Below are 16991 nucleotides of genomic sequence, written 5' to 3'. Positions count from 1 at the left end.
ATATAATGTAGATTATATTTATGATGAGTTCATTAAATGTCATATTAGAGCCATCCTTCAGCCAATTTAATAACAATCATTTAGCATGTCGTTTTTGACCAAAACAATGACAAAATAAAAATATTTATACAGAAATATGAAATACATTAAAACATTAGGTTATAAAAACAGGAATGTTGGTCCAGTTCAGCCATTAAGACTGGTCAAAGTAAACGGGAAACCAGTGGATTGAACAACAATGACACCCTGTGGTTATTTCTGATTAATGCAAGGACTTCAACCACTTCCCATTGCATCTCTGTCTCTTATGGCGTACAAGAGAAGCTCATAAAAGACACGGCCAAATTCACTTTACAGCCGATTATCAAAAGATGTAGGATACGATTTGACACAACTACAAAGTTCAAAGTAACAAAATTGTAGTCATAGTCCAGTACAATGTATTGACCCTCAACAAAAAATAAATGCATCATTACTGACATAAACATGTATGGGCACATAAACTATTATAATTTTTCAAATATGAAAACAAAAGTAAACAAAAACTACAGCATCAGTTTTGCTGGGTACATCGTGGGAAGGTTGTTCAGCCTCTTGGAGAACTTGTCTCAGTGACCTCTATCTTCTCTTCATGTACTGTAATTGCAGACTGACTCCATGATGCTGAGATCAGGACTCTGTGGGCCGAACCTTCCGTTGCAGGACTCCTCCTTGTGACTGAAGATGACTTTGGCTGTTCGGGGTCATTGTCGTGCTGCAGAATACTTTTGGGAACGATCAGACGCCTCCCTGATGATCTTGCATGGTTGATAAGAAACTGTCTCTAGTTTATTTTCAGCCCTGAGCAGACTAATTCTGACCCAATTCCCAACTCAATTTGCAGAAATGTAACTCCAAATCTGCAAGGAACCTCCATCATGATTCACTGTTACCTGCAGAAAGTCCACTCAGTGACGCGTCTGCCTTCTGTTAGAGTCAGATACATCAGCTTTTCACTCCTGCTGCTATTTTTCTGCACTCCAGTTCTTGTGTTTCAGTGTAAAGGAAAGTTTTTGTATTGTTTCCATAAGTGATGAATAGCTTTTTTGGCTGCAGGTCCTTCATTAACACCACTTTTGCCCACCCTTGTTTGGACAGTGGATGGTTGTACCGGGGTCCCACTGAAATCTGCCATGGTTACGCTGATGGTGCGGTTGGACATCTTCCTCTGATGAAGTAAAGTCATTTCCAGTCCTCAACCCGACCTGCTTCTTTGTGATTTTGCTGAGGAGCTTGGACAGCACATCTGGAAACACCTGTCCGCTGCTAACTATTACTTCTTCAGCAATCTCACCTTTTAAGCATGGCTCTCTCTTATCCCGACTACTGAGCTGTTACTGTTTCAGTAAATGATTTTAGTTCAACCTACATATTAAGTTATTGTTCCTATTGTATAACTGTTTGTACATGCACTGGGCTTTATGCCTACAGAGTGTTATGCTTTCTATAAACTGGTCCTTTACTGTCTTTAAAAGCACAGAAATACTTCACTGTATATTTGCAAGATTAATATTTAGAAATCTAAAATGTGATATTTGTATTAAATTGCAAATGCAGAAGATGTAGAATAACAAGGAATGATCCTTTTGTAAAACATCTACAGCTCTTAAAAATGTTACATAGCTTAAGACAATAAATATACACATCATATATGCAGGAGCTAAGAATATTAGCCTATACAAAGGTACTGGAGTGTTTAACTCACAACTTACCTAGCAGACCTTCTTCAATAGTTTACCAAACATCACCTGTTGCAGAGTTGAGTAAATAACCTGCAGGTTGTTCCTTTGGCTGCAGAATGACAATCTCCTTCTATTGTTTCCGCAGTGAATACAAATCCGGTTGTCAACCACAAATCAACGCATAACTTACAGCAAGATATACAAACTTTAGCGCCACAGCGGTCCAAAGTCTTTTACCCTTCCAGGGTCAAACACCGGACATCAACAGTGAGCTTTCTACCTTTACCTGAGCTCTACATCTACAGCGACACCCAGTGTACACACTGTGAATAACAATTAATTGCAGTTTACCAAAGCAGTGTGTTTGGCTCCTACAATCTACAATCAAGCTCATAATAACTTGTGACATATTCAAACAGCACTTTGCCTTATGGTCGTCATATGGTGTATGGTGGGGCCTACACATGTCCATGCAGGCTAACTTAATAGCATATATATAATACTAGACAGTGGTATGCATTGGCCGCTTTTGAATTAAGGTGCTGCCGTTAAAGCTATTTAAAAAAAAATATATATTAAATTAAAAAAATCGGACACAGTTACAGTAATTCATTTAATATTTGTGCAAATGTCGACATTATAATCCCCGAGCAAGTAAAGTTATTAAAACAATTGTTGTCGCATGGATATAAAAACAAACAAACATAAACAAACAAACAAAGCAGCCATACATGGAAATAGTGAGGGCCCTCGCCTCCCTTTAAAACCCCATTTGTTCTGTCTCTCTCGCGCGCGCTCTCGCCGACTCTGCCGTCAAGACGCAACTACAAGTACCATGATGCATTGCGGCGACACAGTCACTGTCATGACACATCTTCACCATAAGGGAAAGCTTCCTCTTTGGAAGCGTTTTATTTGCTAACCTTGGGGAGAGGGTGTCTCCTTCTCGCGGTGAGCATATTGCGAAGTGGACGGGCAGCTCCTCATCTCGGCGAGGAGAGATTTCCAGGCGCTGAACGTGTTTCGTTAGATAATCCACAGCTGGCTTTGTAGCTCCGGAGCCTCGCTAAAAGGAGAGCTACCCGAGCTAGTGCGCCGCTAACGCGAGCTAACAGAGGGAGACCGTATCTCGGAGGAGAGAGCTGACGTTTTATTGATCAAAGACAGCTGCTGAAACTGGGACCTGTCGACGTTAACATCCGATGGGTATGTTACCAAGAAGCGGCGCGAGGTACGCGTTTACTTAACGTGTCGCTGCACGTGTCACGGTGTGTCTGATGAGCTGCAGGCGGCTCGCTAAACTTTACAGCTAAGTTAGCGTCACGTAACGAAGAAAACAAATCGTGTCGATGATCCCTGAAGTGTTCAAACGGCGGACCAACCATCCGGTTTTTATATAAACGGAGGGCACGTCGTCAGTCAGAGACGGTGTCGGTTGCTCCGTTTTAATGTGCTGGCGTGTGAGACGTTATCACGTGAGCTGCCACAACACAGGAAACGGGTCCTCTTTAAATATCACAGTTACTGCTGCACCGGAGCAACGCTGCGGGCCATAACTTTGACATTGAGGGACTCGGTTTCCTCTTATTTGACATGCAATTTTGTGTCGTAACGTTAAGGTGACATTGTCATAACACACTCGTAATTCCTCAAACGTCCAGATAATACATCAGTAGTATATCGTGCACCCAAACACGTGAGCTGTGGTTGCACGAGTTGAGGTTTTTAGACCTGTGACATAGATTTACAGTGTTTACTTTTTGTGTGTTATTTTCCTCAACTGACTGACAATAAGGTTCAATGGGCAATAGCGCTGCAACGATTGGTGGATTAGTTGATTGCAGAAAATTACTAATCATAACTATTTTGATAATCAATTAAAAAAATGTCGACCCATTTTGTAATGAAGAAATGCTCAAATTCACGGATTGCAAAATCCATCCATCTTCTTCCGCTTATCTGGGATCGGGTCGCGGTGGCAGCAGGTGAAGCAAGTGGGCCCAGACTTTCCTCTCCCCTGCTACATCTTCCAGATCATCCTGGGGGATCCCGAGGTCTTCCCAGGCCAGCTGGAATATATAAATTACATACAATATAATATATTGCAACATTTTATATTTAAATATTTGGTTTCCTTTGGTCGACCATGATGATAAATTGAGTACTTTTTGGTTGTGGAAGACAAAACAGAAAATTTCAGGTTGTACTTTGGGTTTTGGGAAACACTGGTCAACGTTTTTCACCATTTTCTGACATTTTAAAAACCAAACAACTAATCAGTTAATCGACAGATAAATCGATAAAAAAAAAATTGTCAGTTGCAGCTCTAGTGAACAAAGACTGCAGGACAAATTGTCACTAAACAAAGTGGATTAATGGGGCTTGTGGGGTTGTAGTAAGGAGTAATCCTGCACTGGTGACCCACTTGGCTGACTGACACCTGCTCTGCACCCTTCAGATAATAGTCTTTTGTGTTGAAATTGCTCTGCTGCCAGAACATTGAGATGAAATACTGTACTTTCACAGGTAGTTCCCAAAGGTCTGATGGGCCCTCTCACAGTCCTACCATTTGTTGTCATAACTTTAGTAACTCTGTAAGAATCATGATATATTTGCTTTAGGTTATTAATCACTTTGAAACAAGATAATGTGACCGACACATTTATCTCTATTAAATATGCAATTTTAGATTTGATGAACAAATATGCATTCATGACAATAGTTTCTCATTTCCACCATGGCAATGTGCAGAAGCTAATGTTCTTGCCTCACAGAGATAATGTGACATTGGACTTTGCATAGCTTTGCTTACTACAGCATCACCTTGCTTCTCCAATGTTCCCTCTTTTAGGCACAGTGAAAGCTCTCTCTCTATTTGCCCTTGTAGTTTCTGTCCATCCTGGTGCAGACACCATCTCTTTTTCAGTGAAAGAGCTCTCAATGATAACCTCTAAAACATAATGCAATTAATGGCATGCATTTTGAATGAAGAGATAGGCCACTATAACCAGAGGTGCTTTGATGCCAATATGCATTGTTCAGCTACCTGTTTCCTAAAAGGGTTTAATGTGTATTTGTAGTGGGTTCTCTCACAGTTTTACCAGCATGTTTTTGGGCATTAAAGTCCTGTTGTGAGACTAATAACATGCACTTTTGGATTGCTGTAGAAATGATTGCAGAAGACTTGATGCCCTGTTTGCACAACATGGTGCAACAGGACCAGTTTTGGGACCAATTATTAAGTGCTAAGTGTTAAAATCAATTTGCAGTCAATATCTGGAAGTCAGTAATATCCTCTAGGCTTGACGCTTACTGATCCAAGACATCCTCTGTTTACATCTCTCCCTTCTCTCCTTAACAGCCTGTCTGTGGTGATCCTGATGTGAAATTACAGGCCAAAGATGAGCACATCCTTCCCACGGTTTCCCATGGCTCTCCTCTGGAGGGTTTTGTGAAAAAGGAGAGAAGAGGAGGAAACGCACGTGTACAATAAACGAGAGTCATGAATCTCCATCAAGTCCTCACGGGGGCTGTCAACCCAGGGGACAACTGTTTCTCTGTCGGGAGCGTCAACAATGTGCCATTCACAGTAAGATATTTCAAGCTCTGGAAATATTTTCCTCACAGCAATTTAGGAGCTCTGATTCTTAGAGGATGGCCAAACTGATTTGTCACAAAGCTGAATGGATTTGTATTGAGAACCCCTGCTCATAAAACACATGCCTGCCTTAAATTAAATCTATCAAATGAAAAAAAGGGCAGCAAACCAAAGACATATTATTTGGACCGTAGGCCTTTTTCACAGCAGTTATTTTAACTCATCATAGTAGAGAAAGCACTTTGTTACATGTCTGAAATAAAGATTCAGTACATCTGAGTGCTTTTGCACTCTGTGATCTCAAAGCAAACTCTAATATACTACTCCCCTGCTATTCGGAGACCGGATCAATAGGAGAACCACTTGTGTCCTTATTTTGTCCTGTGAAGGGGACACAGTCACAGTGAATCACAGCTCATGTGAGGATCTGCTTCTGAGAGCCACAGAAATAGAGCAGAGAAATTCTAATCTTATCTACTTGTGCTGCAGAGCTGTCATATGGTGGCACGTTTGACGCATTGACACTGACTGCAGGACAAGTGCAGTTCAAGCAAACTCTCATACAGTTCTCTCTGGATGATTTTGAGTGCCATCTTCACTTCTCTCTTTTTCCTGCTGTGTCTGTCTCTCTCGATAGGCCTATGCGTCAGGTTGTGACGTGGTGATTTTGGGCAGTGATTTTGAGCGACTGCAGATCATCCCAGGCGCCAAACATGGCAACATCCAGGTCGGGTGTGTCGACTGCTCACTGCAGGGTGGACAGGTAAGAGTGATGAGTGGTGCTCTGTCCTATTGGGTCCTCAGGCTGGACTACACACTGGATGTTTATAAAAAAAAAAAAAATTAAAAACGTACCATTTGTCCCAATTGTATCAGAAAAAGTAAATCTTATTTACAATTAATACAATTAAAAATGGCAAATATTTGCTGGTTCAAGCTTTTAAAATATGCAGATTTAATGCTTTACTTTGTCATATTTTGATTTAAATTGCATGTCTTTGGGATTTGGACTGTTGATTGAACAAAGTGAGACTTTTGAAGATGTCATCTTGGGCTCTGGGAAACAGAGAGGCCTTTTTATTGTTATTAAAACAGCTAATCAATAATGAAAATTGCATCCCTAAATACAATTATAATGCAGCATATTCACCAAACCGTTAATACCGCCCTCTAATTGGACTGAGATGAAGCTATATTTAAGTGAGGATCAGAGAGACAATTAATCATGACTTCACTTCATGTTGAAAAATTAAACAAGAAAAGGTTGAGGGCACTAAAACGGAGCACGACCACGTGACATGCAGTTCTCCTTTTCCTTAACTTTAACTGTTTTGCATTAGTGTCAAGCTCTGTGGCCGTTCTGTTAAGTGTTAGCAGCTTATGTTATCAGGAAAGGCACGTGTTGGTAAAATCGAAGGGTGGTTTAATGAACTGGAACATCAACTCCAAGTGAGGAAAAAAAAATCTAGTAAAGCAAGTATCAGTAGAGCAAGCTGATCTCACTGACAACCTCTTTACTGACCACAAAGTGGTTTGAAGTGTTTGCATAAACAGAAGATCTGTCGTGATGTGTTTGAAATTTGCATTTAAGAAAAAAAGACGAATGAAAAGGAAAATTCTGGTATTTCCTGATGTACTCAAGTGGGTTTTTTACCATTTCATCTGTGGCACAGAGACAACAAAACGTCTCTTGTGGATACACTTACCATTTTCTCCAGGTACAGTTTAATATGCTTCAATAGTTTTGATTACAAATCCAGAACTGGTGCAAACATTTCTCAGGAGCTAGAGTGAAGAACTATAAAACATATTTTGATTCAGGACAGGCTTTTAGTTTGGAATTTTGTTTTCGATCTCATGAGTTAACCTTTACAAAATTCATTAGGGTTAAAACATTTTATTTTTATTTTTTTTAATTAGTGCGAAATCCAACACACAGCTCACCCACATTGCAGAGCAGCCTTCTCTTTCCCAGGCTGGTTTTGATTGTTTGAGTTTGTTTGTTTTGATTTTTAGTTTAAAGCCGTTATCCACTGTCATTCAAAACCTTTTACTAACCTCATGGATTTGTTCAGGAGTTGTTCCACATTGAGACTGTATAAGGCTTTATAAAACTGTATTCATCAAAACCTACTGTATGTATTTGCTTGGTTTCTGGCCTTTTCAGTGGGACTTTCTTTTAATGAATTTAAATCTTTAAAGGCTCAGTGACGATGACTACAAAGGAAATCAATGCACAATAAATACTCAGAGATTTTCAGATAAAGCCCCAAATCACAAATAGCTGTGCGTCTTCATCCCCCTGATGCTCATCTGCTGCACTTCTCCACCCTGCATTATTACTACAGTCACAGTATTCATGACTCCTTTAAGTAACAGTGCTGCAGTAAAATACAGAAGGAGAACTCCAGGGTTGTTATATCTGCACAAACTTGACTATCAAGATAGTACAGGTTAAAATCATCAGTAATCAGGGTTTAATATTTAAATGGTGAAGGTGGTAGCCTCATTAAAAGAGCAGACAGGCCTGATGTAATTTTAAACAAATGCCCAGCCAATGTTTTACCAATCCCCTCGTGATATTTTATCCAATTCAGTTCGGTCAGAACTACCTACACTTGCCTCCAGCATGGTCCAGCAGCTGTTTAAGTATGTTAAGTACTTCTCTATACACTGTGATATTTGGAATGTTGTGAGTTTCCAAAGTTCATCCTGTGTGCTCGTACTATTAGGGGTTGTAGCATTTAAGCTGCATTTCGTTAGCATTAACGACCTGTTGCTATGAAACTAGCATTTCCAAACTCAGCGATTCCCATCCCTCCCTCTCCTGTTGATGTTTTTTTTCCTGTCTCGTACCATTCACATGATGCGCAGTGAAATTTACTCCCATCTCGCAGGACTCCCACAGGAATCCCAAAAACTGTCAGCATCTGGGCAGGACAGGCCTCTTACATCAGAACATAAGAAAGCAGTGATATTAAATCAACATTAAATAACTAGCTATTATTCTTTGTTAGAAAAGTTACTCAGAGGCTTGGTTCAAAATCAAACATATCGGACATTTATTCTTGCAAGAAGGAGCAAATACATGTACACTCAAAGAAGGATGCCCAGCATTGCTCAACGTCACTCCTCCGTAGGGCAGCTTTTATACAGTGTGACAAACAATTGACAGTCACCCCCATTCCCTTTGTATCTGCTTTCGTATGGTAATACTGATTAGATTTGCAGGTCACACGATAAGGACACGGGGGAGTTGTCAATTAGATGTGGAAAGTAAAACAAAAGGAGTCACTTGCAAATAAGAGAGAAACAAGAAACTTTTCAGAGCCTGCTTGACAAGAAACTTCCCAGAGCCACAATGCAAACAAGACAATCTTTTTCTTTCCATCATTCTTACTGCAGCCTGTTCCTTGTTAAGTCTAAATATTTTTACCAAACCTTTAAAGAGTATTTTTTGGGGGGGCATTTTTGCCTTGATTCAAATAAGAATTGTGAGGAAAGAGAGCAGGGAATTGACACAGTAAAGGTCCAGTGAGTTACGAATTGAACCAGGGACTCTGCTGACGGCATTTGCACCCTTGTCGTATCCACTGGACTATTCAGTCATTCCTTTACTGGAACTCATAATATTCCTACTGCATAATACAATCTCTAAATATCACTTTATGAAAATTGCAAAGAATATTCATCATTAGAACCATAGACAAAGAGTTATATAGCTCACATTTTCTTTTTGCTACTCACAGAACAGGTCTATATTTACTTGACTACTTCATTACCTGGACTAGATCTGTAGTAAATCTTTACTTCTTTTACAGCATAAATGTGTTACATGTCTTTACTAGAATTAAATGTGAACAGTGTTTTTTTTTTAACTGAATCTAGATATGTGCTCTGAAAAAAAAAGCCTATATTTGTCTTTGTCTGCTTACAAGTTTCCATGTGACTGTGCTTGTATGTGTGTATTATGTTTTGTGCATGTGACTCACTCCTTCACAGTATTCATTCCCTGACAGTCCGCATATTATTTACGCCATTAAAGACACTGCTGGTATTCACTGCCATAGAAATGTCACCCATTCATTCAGATTAACATTGTGACTGCAGCTCCCATGGAAAGCAGTTGAGCATGTAGCCCTAAACAATGCATGAATGGGAGGTGTGAACACGGCAGGCAAAACAATGGTGACTCAACACTGGATTGTTATAGGCTCGGGGTATTTTTGGTTTGTTATCCAGGTGTTATACTCATTAACTATTGAGAAACTTGGTTTATTGAGCAGATTATGGATCATTTTTGTTTGCCCCCAATTAGGCTCTTACACAGGGATTTACACATATTATTCACCGTTTGAATTGTCAATAACAAGGTTGTTTTCTACAAGATACATGATACAAGGCAAAAGTTGATAATTTTGCAATGAAATGTTCGTTTGTATGGGATAATGTATGGTCCTTGTAAATATGTTTTCAGAGATACTTTTTCATTTGTTTTCAGAAAACATGTCTTAAAATGTGTAATGTGTTGCCATCTCTGTTTCCTGCCGACAGATTGCAGCTTCCTATGGAAGCATTGTGTGTGTCTTTGAGCCTGTTCAGCACCCAGATCAAAAAGACACATCGTTGACTGTGAGTAACCTACATTATCTTCCAGTCACAGTCCAGTCATGCCTGTATTCAAATCGTCCACATAAACAAAAGCTTTTCTTTCTGGTGAAGCTCTGTTGGTTTTTGGAACAGAGGCGGATATTGTTCCTCCAAACCCACCCGAATAAAGCGCTGCATTGGAAGGGAAGAGCAAATATGTCACACACACATGCACACTGAATTGTCTAAGTCTTGCAGTCATTGTCATAATTACTCCTTATTTTGGTTCTATGGTAATCAAAGATGTTTGCAGTGTCTGAGCTGAGCAGCCTTGTCTTGTTAGAAAAGTCAGAGAATAGTGAAATAGGGAAAATACAGACTTGCAGCATCTTTCATACAACTACTACCTCTTTCTCTGCTGAAGGTCTTTTGCATTACACTGCTGTCCATGTGACCGCATCACATGTGACTCACATTAAAGCAGCTTCATTGTTACTCCTTGTTATGCAGTTTATGATATATCATTTTATTAAGATCCCTATCAGCCGAAGCAGAACATCCGCTACTCTTACTCGGGCCTACAAACATAAAACCACGACAACAAATAAGATACATCCACACCACACCACAACATGATATTAAAAAAATATAAAAGCCTAACTAACAATATTCTTTCTCAAGCATATTTCTGTACATGGTCCTATTCCTGTAAATGCATTTATATAAATATACACCAAATTCACAAACACTAAATATGCTTTCAGAATTAAATCTTACAACATATTCACATAAAAATGGATAATCCCATATAAAATGTGGTTATAGATATAGGGCCATTAGGTGCGGCTTTATTGTGTGATTTAACTGTCTGAACTGGAAATGAGCTCCATTCAACCGTGGCTCGATACAATACTGTGCGTTGCTTTGATTGTGTTCTAGATGTAGGAACTGTGCAGACACTTGTTTCTATTGGACAGATGACCATTATTTTCTATCCAAAATAAGGCAGAAGGAGCAAAACCATAACACCACTTAAATTCTTCTTCTTAGGACCTGTTCTATTTTTAACTTTAATGTTTTGTTTTCATTGTCTTTTTTTGTTCTGTACAGAAATTGAACTGTCAATGGCAGAAGACTGGTCAGTTTGTATTACAGTCTATGGTACGGAACCTGGCCTGGCACCCCACAGGTACTTAGCTCTTTACTAATGTAACACAAACCTATTCAAATATTCAGTTATCTCTAAAAACTGTTGGTGTTACTATAATTCCAGTCTTGCAGTATATAGATCCATGTTCCTCTTTTTAAAACAAATATCTGATAACTGTCCTCAAAGGGTGATTATGTTTTTGTGTGTCCAGGCAGCACTCTGTTAACGGGCTCTACTAGCCTCCAGTTGTGGTCTAATTTTGATGGAGTAAAGAATGAAGCTGAAGAATGGGGAAAGCACACAGAAATGACCATAATAGACTCTCACTCTTCCTGGACATGCATCTGGCACAGCAAGTAAGAGCTGAGAAGTATAAAATCTTCCCACGATCCTGTCACCCTCCAACACTTTAACCTTGTTTTGACAGAAAAAAAAAAATTCTGCTTGAACTGGATCACTTGTTACATTACCAATACCATTTTTAGTTCTACACTAAATAGCTAATTTAGTAAAACCAGCAAAAAAAACAAAACAAAAAAATATATATTTATATATATATATTTATTTATTTTAATTTTATTTTTTTTATTTTTTTACTATTCCAATACTTGACTGAATGTATTTGCTTTTGTAAACTACTTAAACATATTTTATTCTACCTTAAATAAATGCCATTGCTAAACATATATTTTCAAAATACAGACTTAAAAGTATTGAGTATTTAATCTGCTGCAATTTTATTTTTGTATCTGAAGGACTGCTTCTCCAGTCAACTTAATGAAGTTTTCTCCTGATGGGGAATTCTTTGCTACTGCTGGACTGGTAAGGTGCTAAACCTGTATAGACAAACTAATGTGTGCAAGTCATGTTTGCTTCCCTTTGTTTATTCACCTTGATGAGGTCACACTGTAAACTTAGGAATAAATGTAGACCAGTAACTGCTACCTTGTGGTGTGTTTTTGTAGGACTACAAGCTCGTGGTTAATTAATAATAATAATAGCAGATCCTGCATGGCTTCAGTTATATCCCTGTTTGTCTCTCCTCTTCAGGATGACTGCCTTGTAAAGGTGTGGTACAACACCAGTAAGTGGAAGTCAGGTGTTTCCAGACTCTTCACACCTCCAGAACCCAGTATGAGTGTCCAGGGAGAGCTTACCTTCTCCTTTGTCTACCTGGCCCACCCCCGCTCTGTCACTGGTTTCTCTTGGAGGAAGACCAGCAAGTACATGCCGCGGTAATGACACTGTCACATCATCATCTCTCACACCCCTTTCTCAGCTCGTTCCTTCCTACCTAAGCTCACACAGCTGTGCATAACAATGAGAAATGCACAAGTTAACAAACATGCTACTCACTGGCTTTTGACTACAGCCTGAGGATGGTTGCACAAGAGTGTCAATGTCCATCTGGCAGAACCGGATTTTATGTTGTGGACGAAGGCCTTACGTTTACGTCCGATTCTTGTGAGCAAGATGTATGGTAATAATGTGTATGTCTAATAGGATAAAATAGTGAGGTGATGACATTTTTTTATCAAACGCTTGAGGTGTCCATGCTTTGGAATTTGTAGCTTCTTTGCATAAACATTTACTTTGATTAGCCACAACATTAAAACCACTGACAGGTAAAGTGAATGACATTAATTATCTTGTTACATTGTCACCTGTCAAGAGTTGGGATCTATTAGGCAGGAAATGAACAGACAGTTCTTGAAGTTGGTGTGTCAGAAGCAGGAAAAATGGGCAAGTATAAAGACCTGAGCGACTCTTGACAGGCTAAATTATGACAAGTAGATATCTGGGTCAGAGCCTCCCCTGAAACAGTAGGTCCAGTGGGGTACGACTGAAAGTGCCTACAATGGGCAAATGAGTATCAGAACTGGACTGTGGAGCAGTGGAAGAAGGTGGCCTGTTTCTAATTAATCACGTTTTCTTTTACATCATGTGGATAGCCGGTTGTGTGTGTGTTGTTTACCTGGAGAAGAGATGGCAGTGTGATGCTTTGGACAGTGTTGTGCTGGGAACCCATGGGTTCTGTCTTTTATGTGAGTGTTACTGTGACACATACCACCTACCTTAACATTGATGCAGACCTGGATGTAAACTGCTACTCGCCTGGATGAGGGACTGCGATTCTGGTTTAGCCCTGTTTTACTGGGCGGACAGGTTGTATCTCTTTACCTGTTTATTTAGCTTTACAATACACAGTGTTTTACCGGTTGGAATGAAGGAGCAAATTCATAACAGGTTAAACACCATGCAGCATGTCATCTCATGTGAGCTGTAATTCTTTTCTTTCACAGCAGATTCAGCATACAGTAATATTATTTAGGAAATGGACGAGGAAGAGATTGTTGTTACTCTACATATTGACTCAGAGAAATGGACAGTAAGACAGCGTAGTGTGAAGGAGCTTATTTGCTACTGCACGTTTAAGCTGCTCTAAGTATTGGAAGTTATTATCTGGGTTGCACTGCGCTGTTGACATTCAGTCAATGATTAGATGGAAGAATAAAACAACATTTTCTCTTACTCCACCTGCGGCAATATGCTCTGTGCATGTATTCCAACACGACACGCCAGTTTCCATTTCAAGGGAGCTGGCGTGTCGTGTTCTGTACCTATGACCTATATTAAGGACAAGATGAGAGTGAGTCATTTCCTTATCACCAATGTCATAACTACACTTGTTAACCTTCACTTTTGACCTTTACTCTGACTTTTCATTATGCATGTGTTGAGTCTTCCTATCAGCATTGAATCATTAAAATCATTACTGACAAGTTCAGTTCTCTCCAGCAGACTTCAGCGTTAACATGTTGCTATCATCCTTCCTTGTTCCCTCCTTTCTCCTCACAGAGGTGCGGTGTGTAATGTTCTGCTCACCTGCTGTAAGGACAGCGTGTGTCGGCTGTGGGCAGAGACACTGTTGCCAGGTGACAGCCTCCTCTCCAGTCACCATAACAACCACGCTTCTGGCCAACACGGCGAAACACTCAGATGTGCTGGGCCCTCTAGGAAAAACACCTGCAATGGCAAGACACAAGGACGAACATCACAAGAAGTAAGAAACTTCTTTTTATTTTGGTTTTTGCTTAAATTAAATACCAATAAATTTAACTTTCATGAAGGATTTATCATTCAGGTTTTGTTGAAACTATTCTTGGAAAGTGGTGATTCAACTTTATGGTCATTTTGGTGGCTCTAGTTTGCAGTGCTGTTTAACTGTGTTGAATTATACTGAGTGGTGAGTGTGATATTTAATTTATCAAGAGAAAGAGCCTTGGTCTTCTTTCTATAATCTGTACAACACCTCTAAATCATAACTTTGATTTTAGGTTGTTTCTTTGCCGGTGTGAGTTCACATTTGTAATCGTGGCGTCTGCTGTTGTAAGCAACCAAGGTTGTTGCTGACAGCCTAACCACTGTAGGCCCTCAGAAACAATACCCATATCCATTTCAGTTTGGACATGTAAATGGTTACGGGTCTCACTGGCACTTACAGAGCTCAGGGCACATTAGATTACAGGAAAAATAGGTATGCAAATTTCTCTTCTGTGCCTTGAGGAGAGTCTGGAAGAGTACCTGTGTGGAATTATTCATGACAAACCGCAGACTGCGCTGGATGATCCAGGCTGTGTTGAGACTAAGGTAATTCTCCCCCTCCAACACTGAATGGATGGACAATACTGAGAGAACCCTATTTCAGACTCAATTTTAGTATTGTGCCTCAAGGTGGGATGAAAAGTACAAAATTCCTTGCAGAATCAATGAAGTTAATTAAGCCCAAAGTTTCTTGATAAGGGGGATGTTTGAGAACCTCTGGAGGAGACAGGGATACAGGATTTCCATCACAGTCTCATTTTTCTACTTCGATACACATACTTTTAAATAGTTTTCTATCTGCTTCGGTATTGTACATGCATAATGTCAACCGTATTTAACAAAGGACTCCTTTGCAGGCGTGGTGAGCTCATAAATTTAATTGATCATTATTATATTACCTATTCTACACCGGCAAATCTGCATAAAATCTTTTCTTAAAAAAAAAAAAAATAATGCATCTAAAGTTGCTCGGCTTTAATTCTTGGCTGTCATTCATATTAGACTAATGTTTTACCTTGTTAGCATTCATAGATGCTCAAGTCTGGAACTGGGTTTTACACATTAGTGTGAAACAGCAGAACAAATCCAGATTGCATAACTTAAAACCAAATGAAGTGTAAACTTTCCTTTACCCGCCTCTCTGTCACTCGACCCCTTTTCAATGCAGCTGGTTTCTCTCTGGCTCTGCTCTCTTTTAGACAAATTGGGCAGTTAACTTAAATGCTGTTTAAACATCAATAGCGTTAAATTTGATTTCCATCCCTTAGAGAAACACCTGTTCACCAAAGCGGAGTAACTCAGCTCAGGCTGGAAGGAAAGCAGTGAAGCCCGCAAGTGGCCCGAATTGATTAATCCCCATCAACCTCTAACAGGAGGTTTAGTCTGCATTGTTTTCTTTGTCTCAGACTGCAGGAGGTAACAGTGAGCTGTGGTGTTTCACTTCCCTTGATATTTCAAGTTATTTAAGAAGCTCTAAATCTCAGAAATTTGATTTATGATGTCAGTGCCTCTATGATTTGCATATACACTTGAAAGCTGTGTAAAAAAAACCCCAGATAAACAGGCACTCTACACTCAAACACTATAAATTTCATTTCTGTAACCGGTGTTGCTGAATTTGAGCAGGTAAGAAATATTGTTTGTTAATTTTCTAACTTGATTAATTTGTTTAATGCTGTTTCCTCACAGTTCAATTTTCAAGAATCATGGCACTCCCCATTTTATCGTGATATGCCCCAGCCCTCTCTGACTGGCTGCCTGCCTCACCATCAGAGCCGACACTATAACCACAAGAGGAGCAGCAGTAGCACGCCTCACGCCAATGCTCTCTGCCACTTCCACATCGCTGCCAGCATCAACCCTGCCACAGGTTAGACTCCAACAGATCACTCGCTGGAACTTGGTCTTGTTGATCCTCATCATTGGCATCTTGTTGAGCACTACACAAATTCTTTAAATTTACAGCTATGAGATTGTACAAAGTTCATCTTAAATAGAAGTAAAGAATCAAAAGCACCTACAATAGAGCTACATCCATTATTCCTCAACCATGTAGACTGCATAGATATATAACTCTGCTTGAATAAAATCCACTATAAGCCAAATGCCTTTACCTTCATATTTTTTCCAGCAAAAAACACCATTAATTTTAAAGATAGCCTGAGGTTGTTTATTCAACATCCAAGTGATCTTTTGTGCTCAGCCAGAGCTGCTTAGAGTTACTGTGAACATTTCATTTTGTTCCTGTTTTTGTGGGTCAGCTTAATTTGGCCTGATTCAGGGCAAAATCCTGTATATTGTTTCAGCCTCAAGGCTGACAAGCACTGTTGGATTGTATTTGTATGCTTGCATTATGTTTCAGAACACTAAACCATTTTTACATTCATAAAAGTGAATTTGCTCCAGCAGATGTGTTTTTGTCTTGTAAGTTCGCTGCACGATGTAAAATACATCTTTGCTGTTTTTCCACCTTCTTTTACTAAATGTTGTAGCTCGTCTCTCATCTTATTATGTGTCGTGTTTTCTAGACATTCCTCTGCTTCCCTCCATCTCCTCTCTGAGTGCCGCCGATGACGAGGAACCCGGGGGTCCATTTACTGTCCACTGGCTCAACAACAAAGAGCTGCATTTCACTTTAGCCATGGAGGTCTTCCTGCAGCAGCTCAGAGGCAGTCTGGAGCAGCAGAACGAATGCTCCAATGAAGGTACACATGAGGCGTTAACACTATTTCTACTGGGGTGTATTTGAAGCTGGAATAACACAATCAAAACTAGATTGCAATATCCAGAAGTCAGACTTCTGCATACTGATTTGTTCCTATCATTT

At 39.7% G+C, this 16991-nt stretch overlaps 1 protein-coding gene across 2 annotated transcripts in view; it reads left to right on the top strand.

Moving 5' to 3' along the window:
* Positions 1-2582: 2582 nt before the first annotated feature.
* LOC138626231 (dmX-like protein 1) overlaps positions 2583-16991 on the top strand; it is a 51595-nt gene continuing 37186 nt past the window's right edge. For both annotated transcript variants that reach the window (XM_069707730.1, XM_069707729.1), the window contains exons 1-11: positions 2583-2927; positions 5083-5310; positions 5957-6082; positions 9874-9951; positions 11020-11098; positions 11271-11415; positions 11815-11881; positions 12110-12294; positions 13919-14123; positions 15854-16034; positions 16693-16869. In XM_069707730.1, coding sequence (XP_069563831.1) covers positions 5224-5310; positions 5957-6082; positions 9874-9951; positions 11020-11098; positions 11271-11415; positions 11815-11881; positions 12110-12294; positions 13919-14123; positions 15854-16034; positions 16693-16869 — 1330 coding nt within the window. In that variant the 5' untranslated portion in view covers positions 2583-2927; positions 5083-5223. The remainder of the gene's footprint in view (positions 2928-5082; positions 5311-5956; positions 6083-9873; positions 9952-11019; positions 11099-11270; positions 11416-11814; positions 11882-12109; positions 12295-13918; positions 14124-15853; positions 16035-16692; positions 16870-16991) is intronic.

Source organism: Brachyistius frenatus, unplaced genomic scaffold, assembly GCF_029030835.1.
Source record: "Brachyistius frenatus isolate BFR_SWC_R1_liver_20210118 unplaced genomic scaffold, ASM2903083v1 Contig_72, whole genome shotgun sequence".
NCBI lineage: Eukaryota > Metazoa > Chordata > Actinopteri > Embiotocidae > Brachyistius > Brachyistius frenatus.
This window is presented reverse-complemented; position numbering and strand designations above follow the sequence as displayed.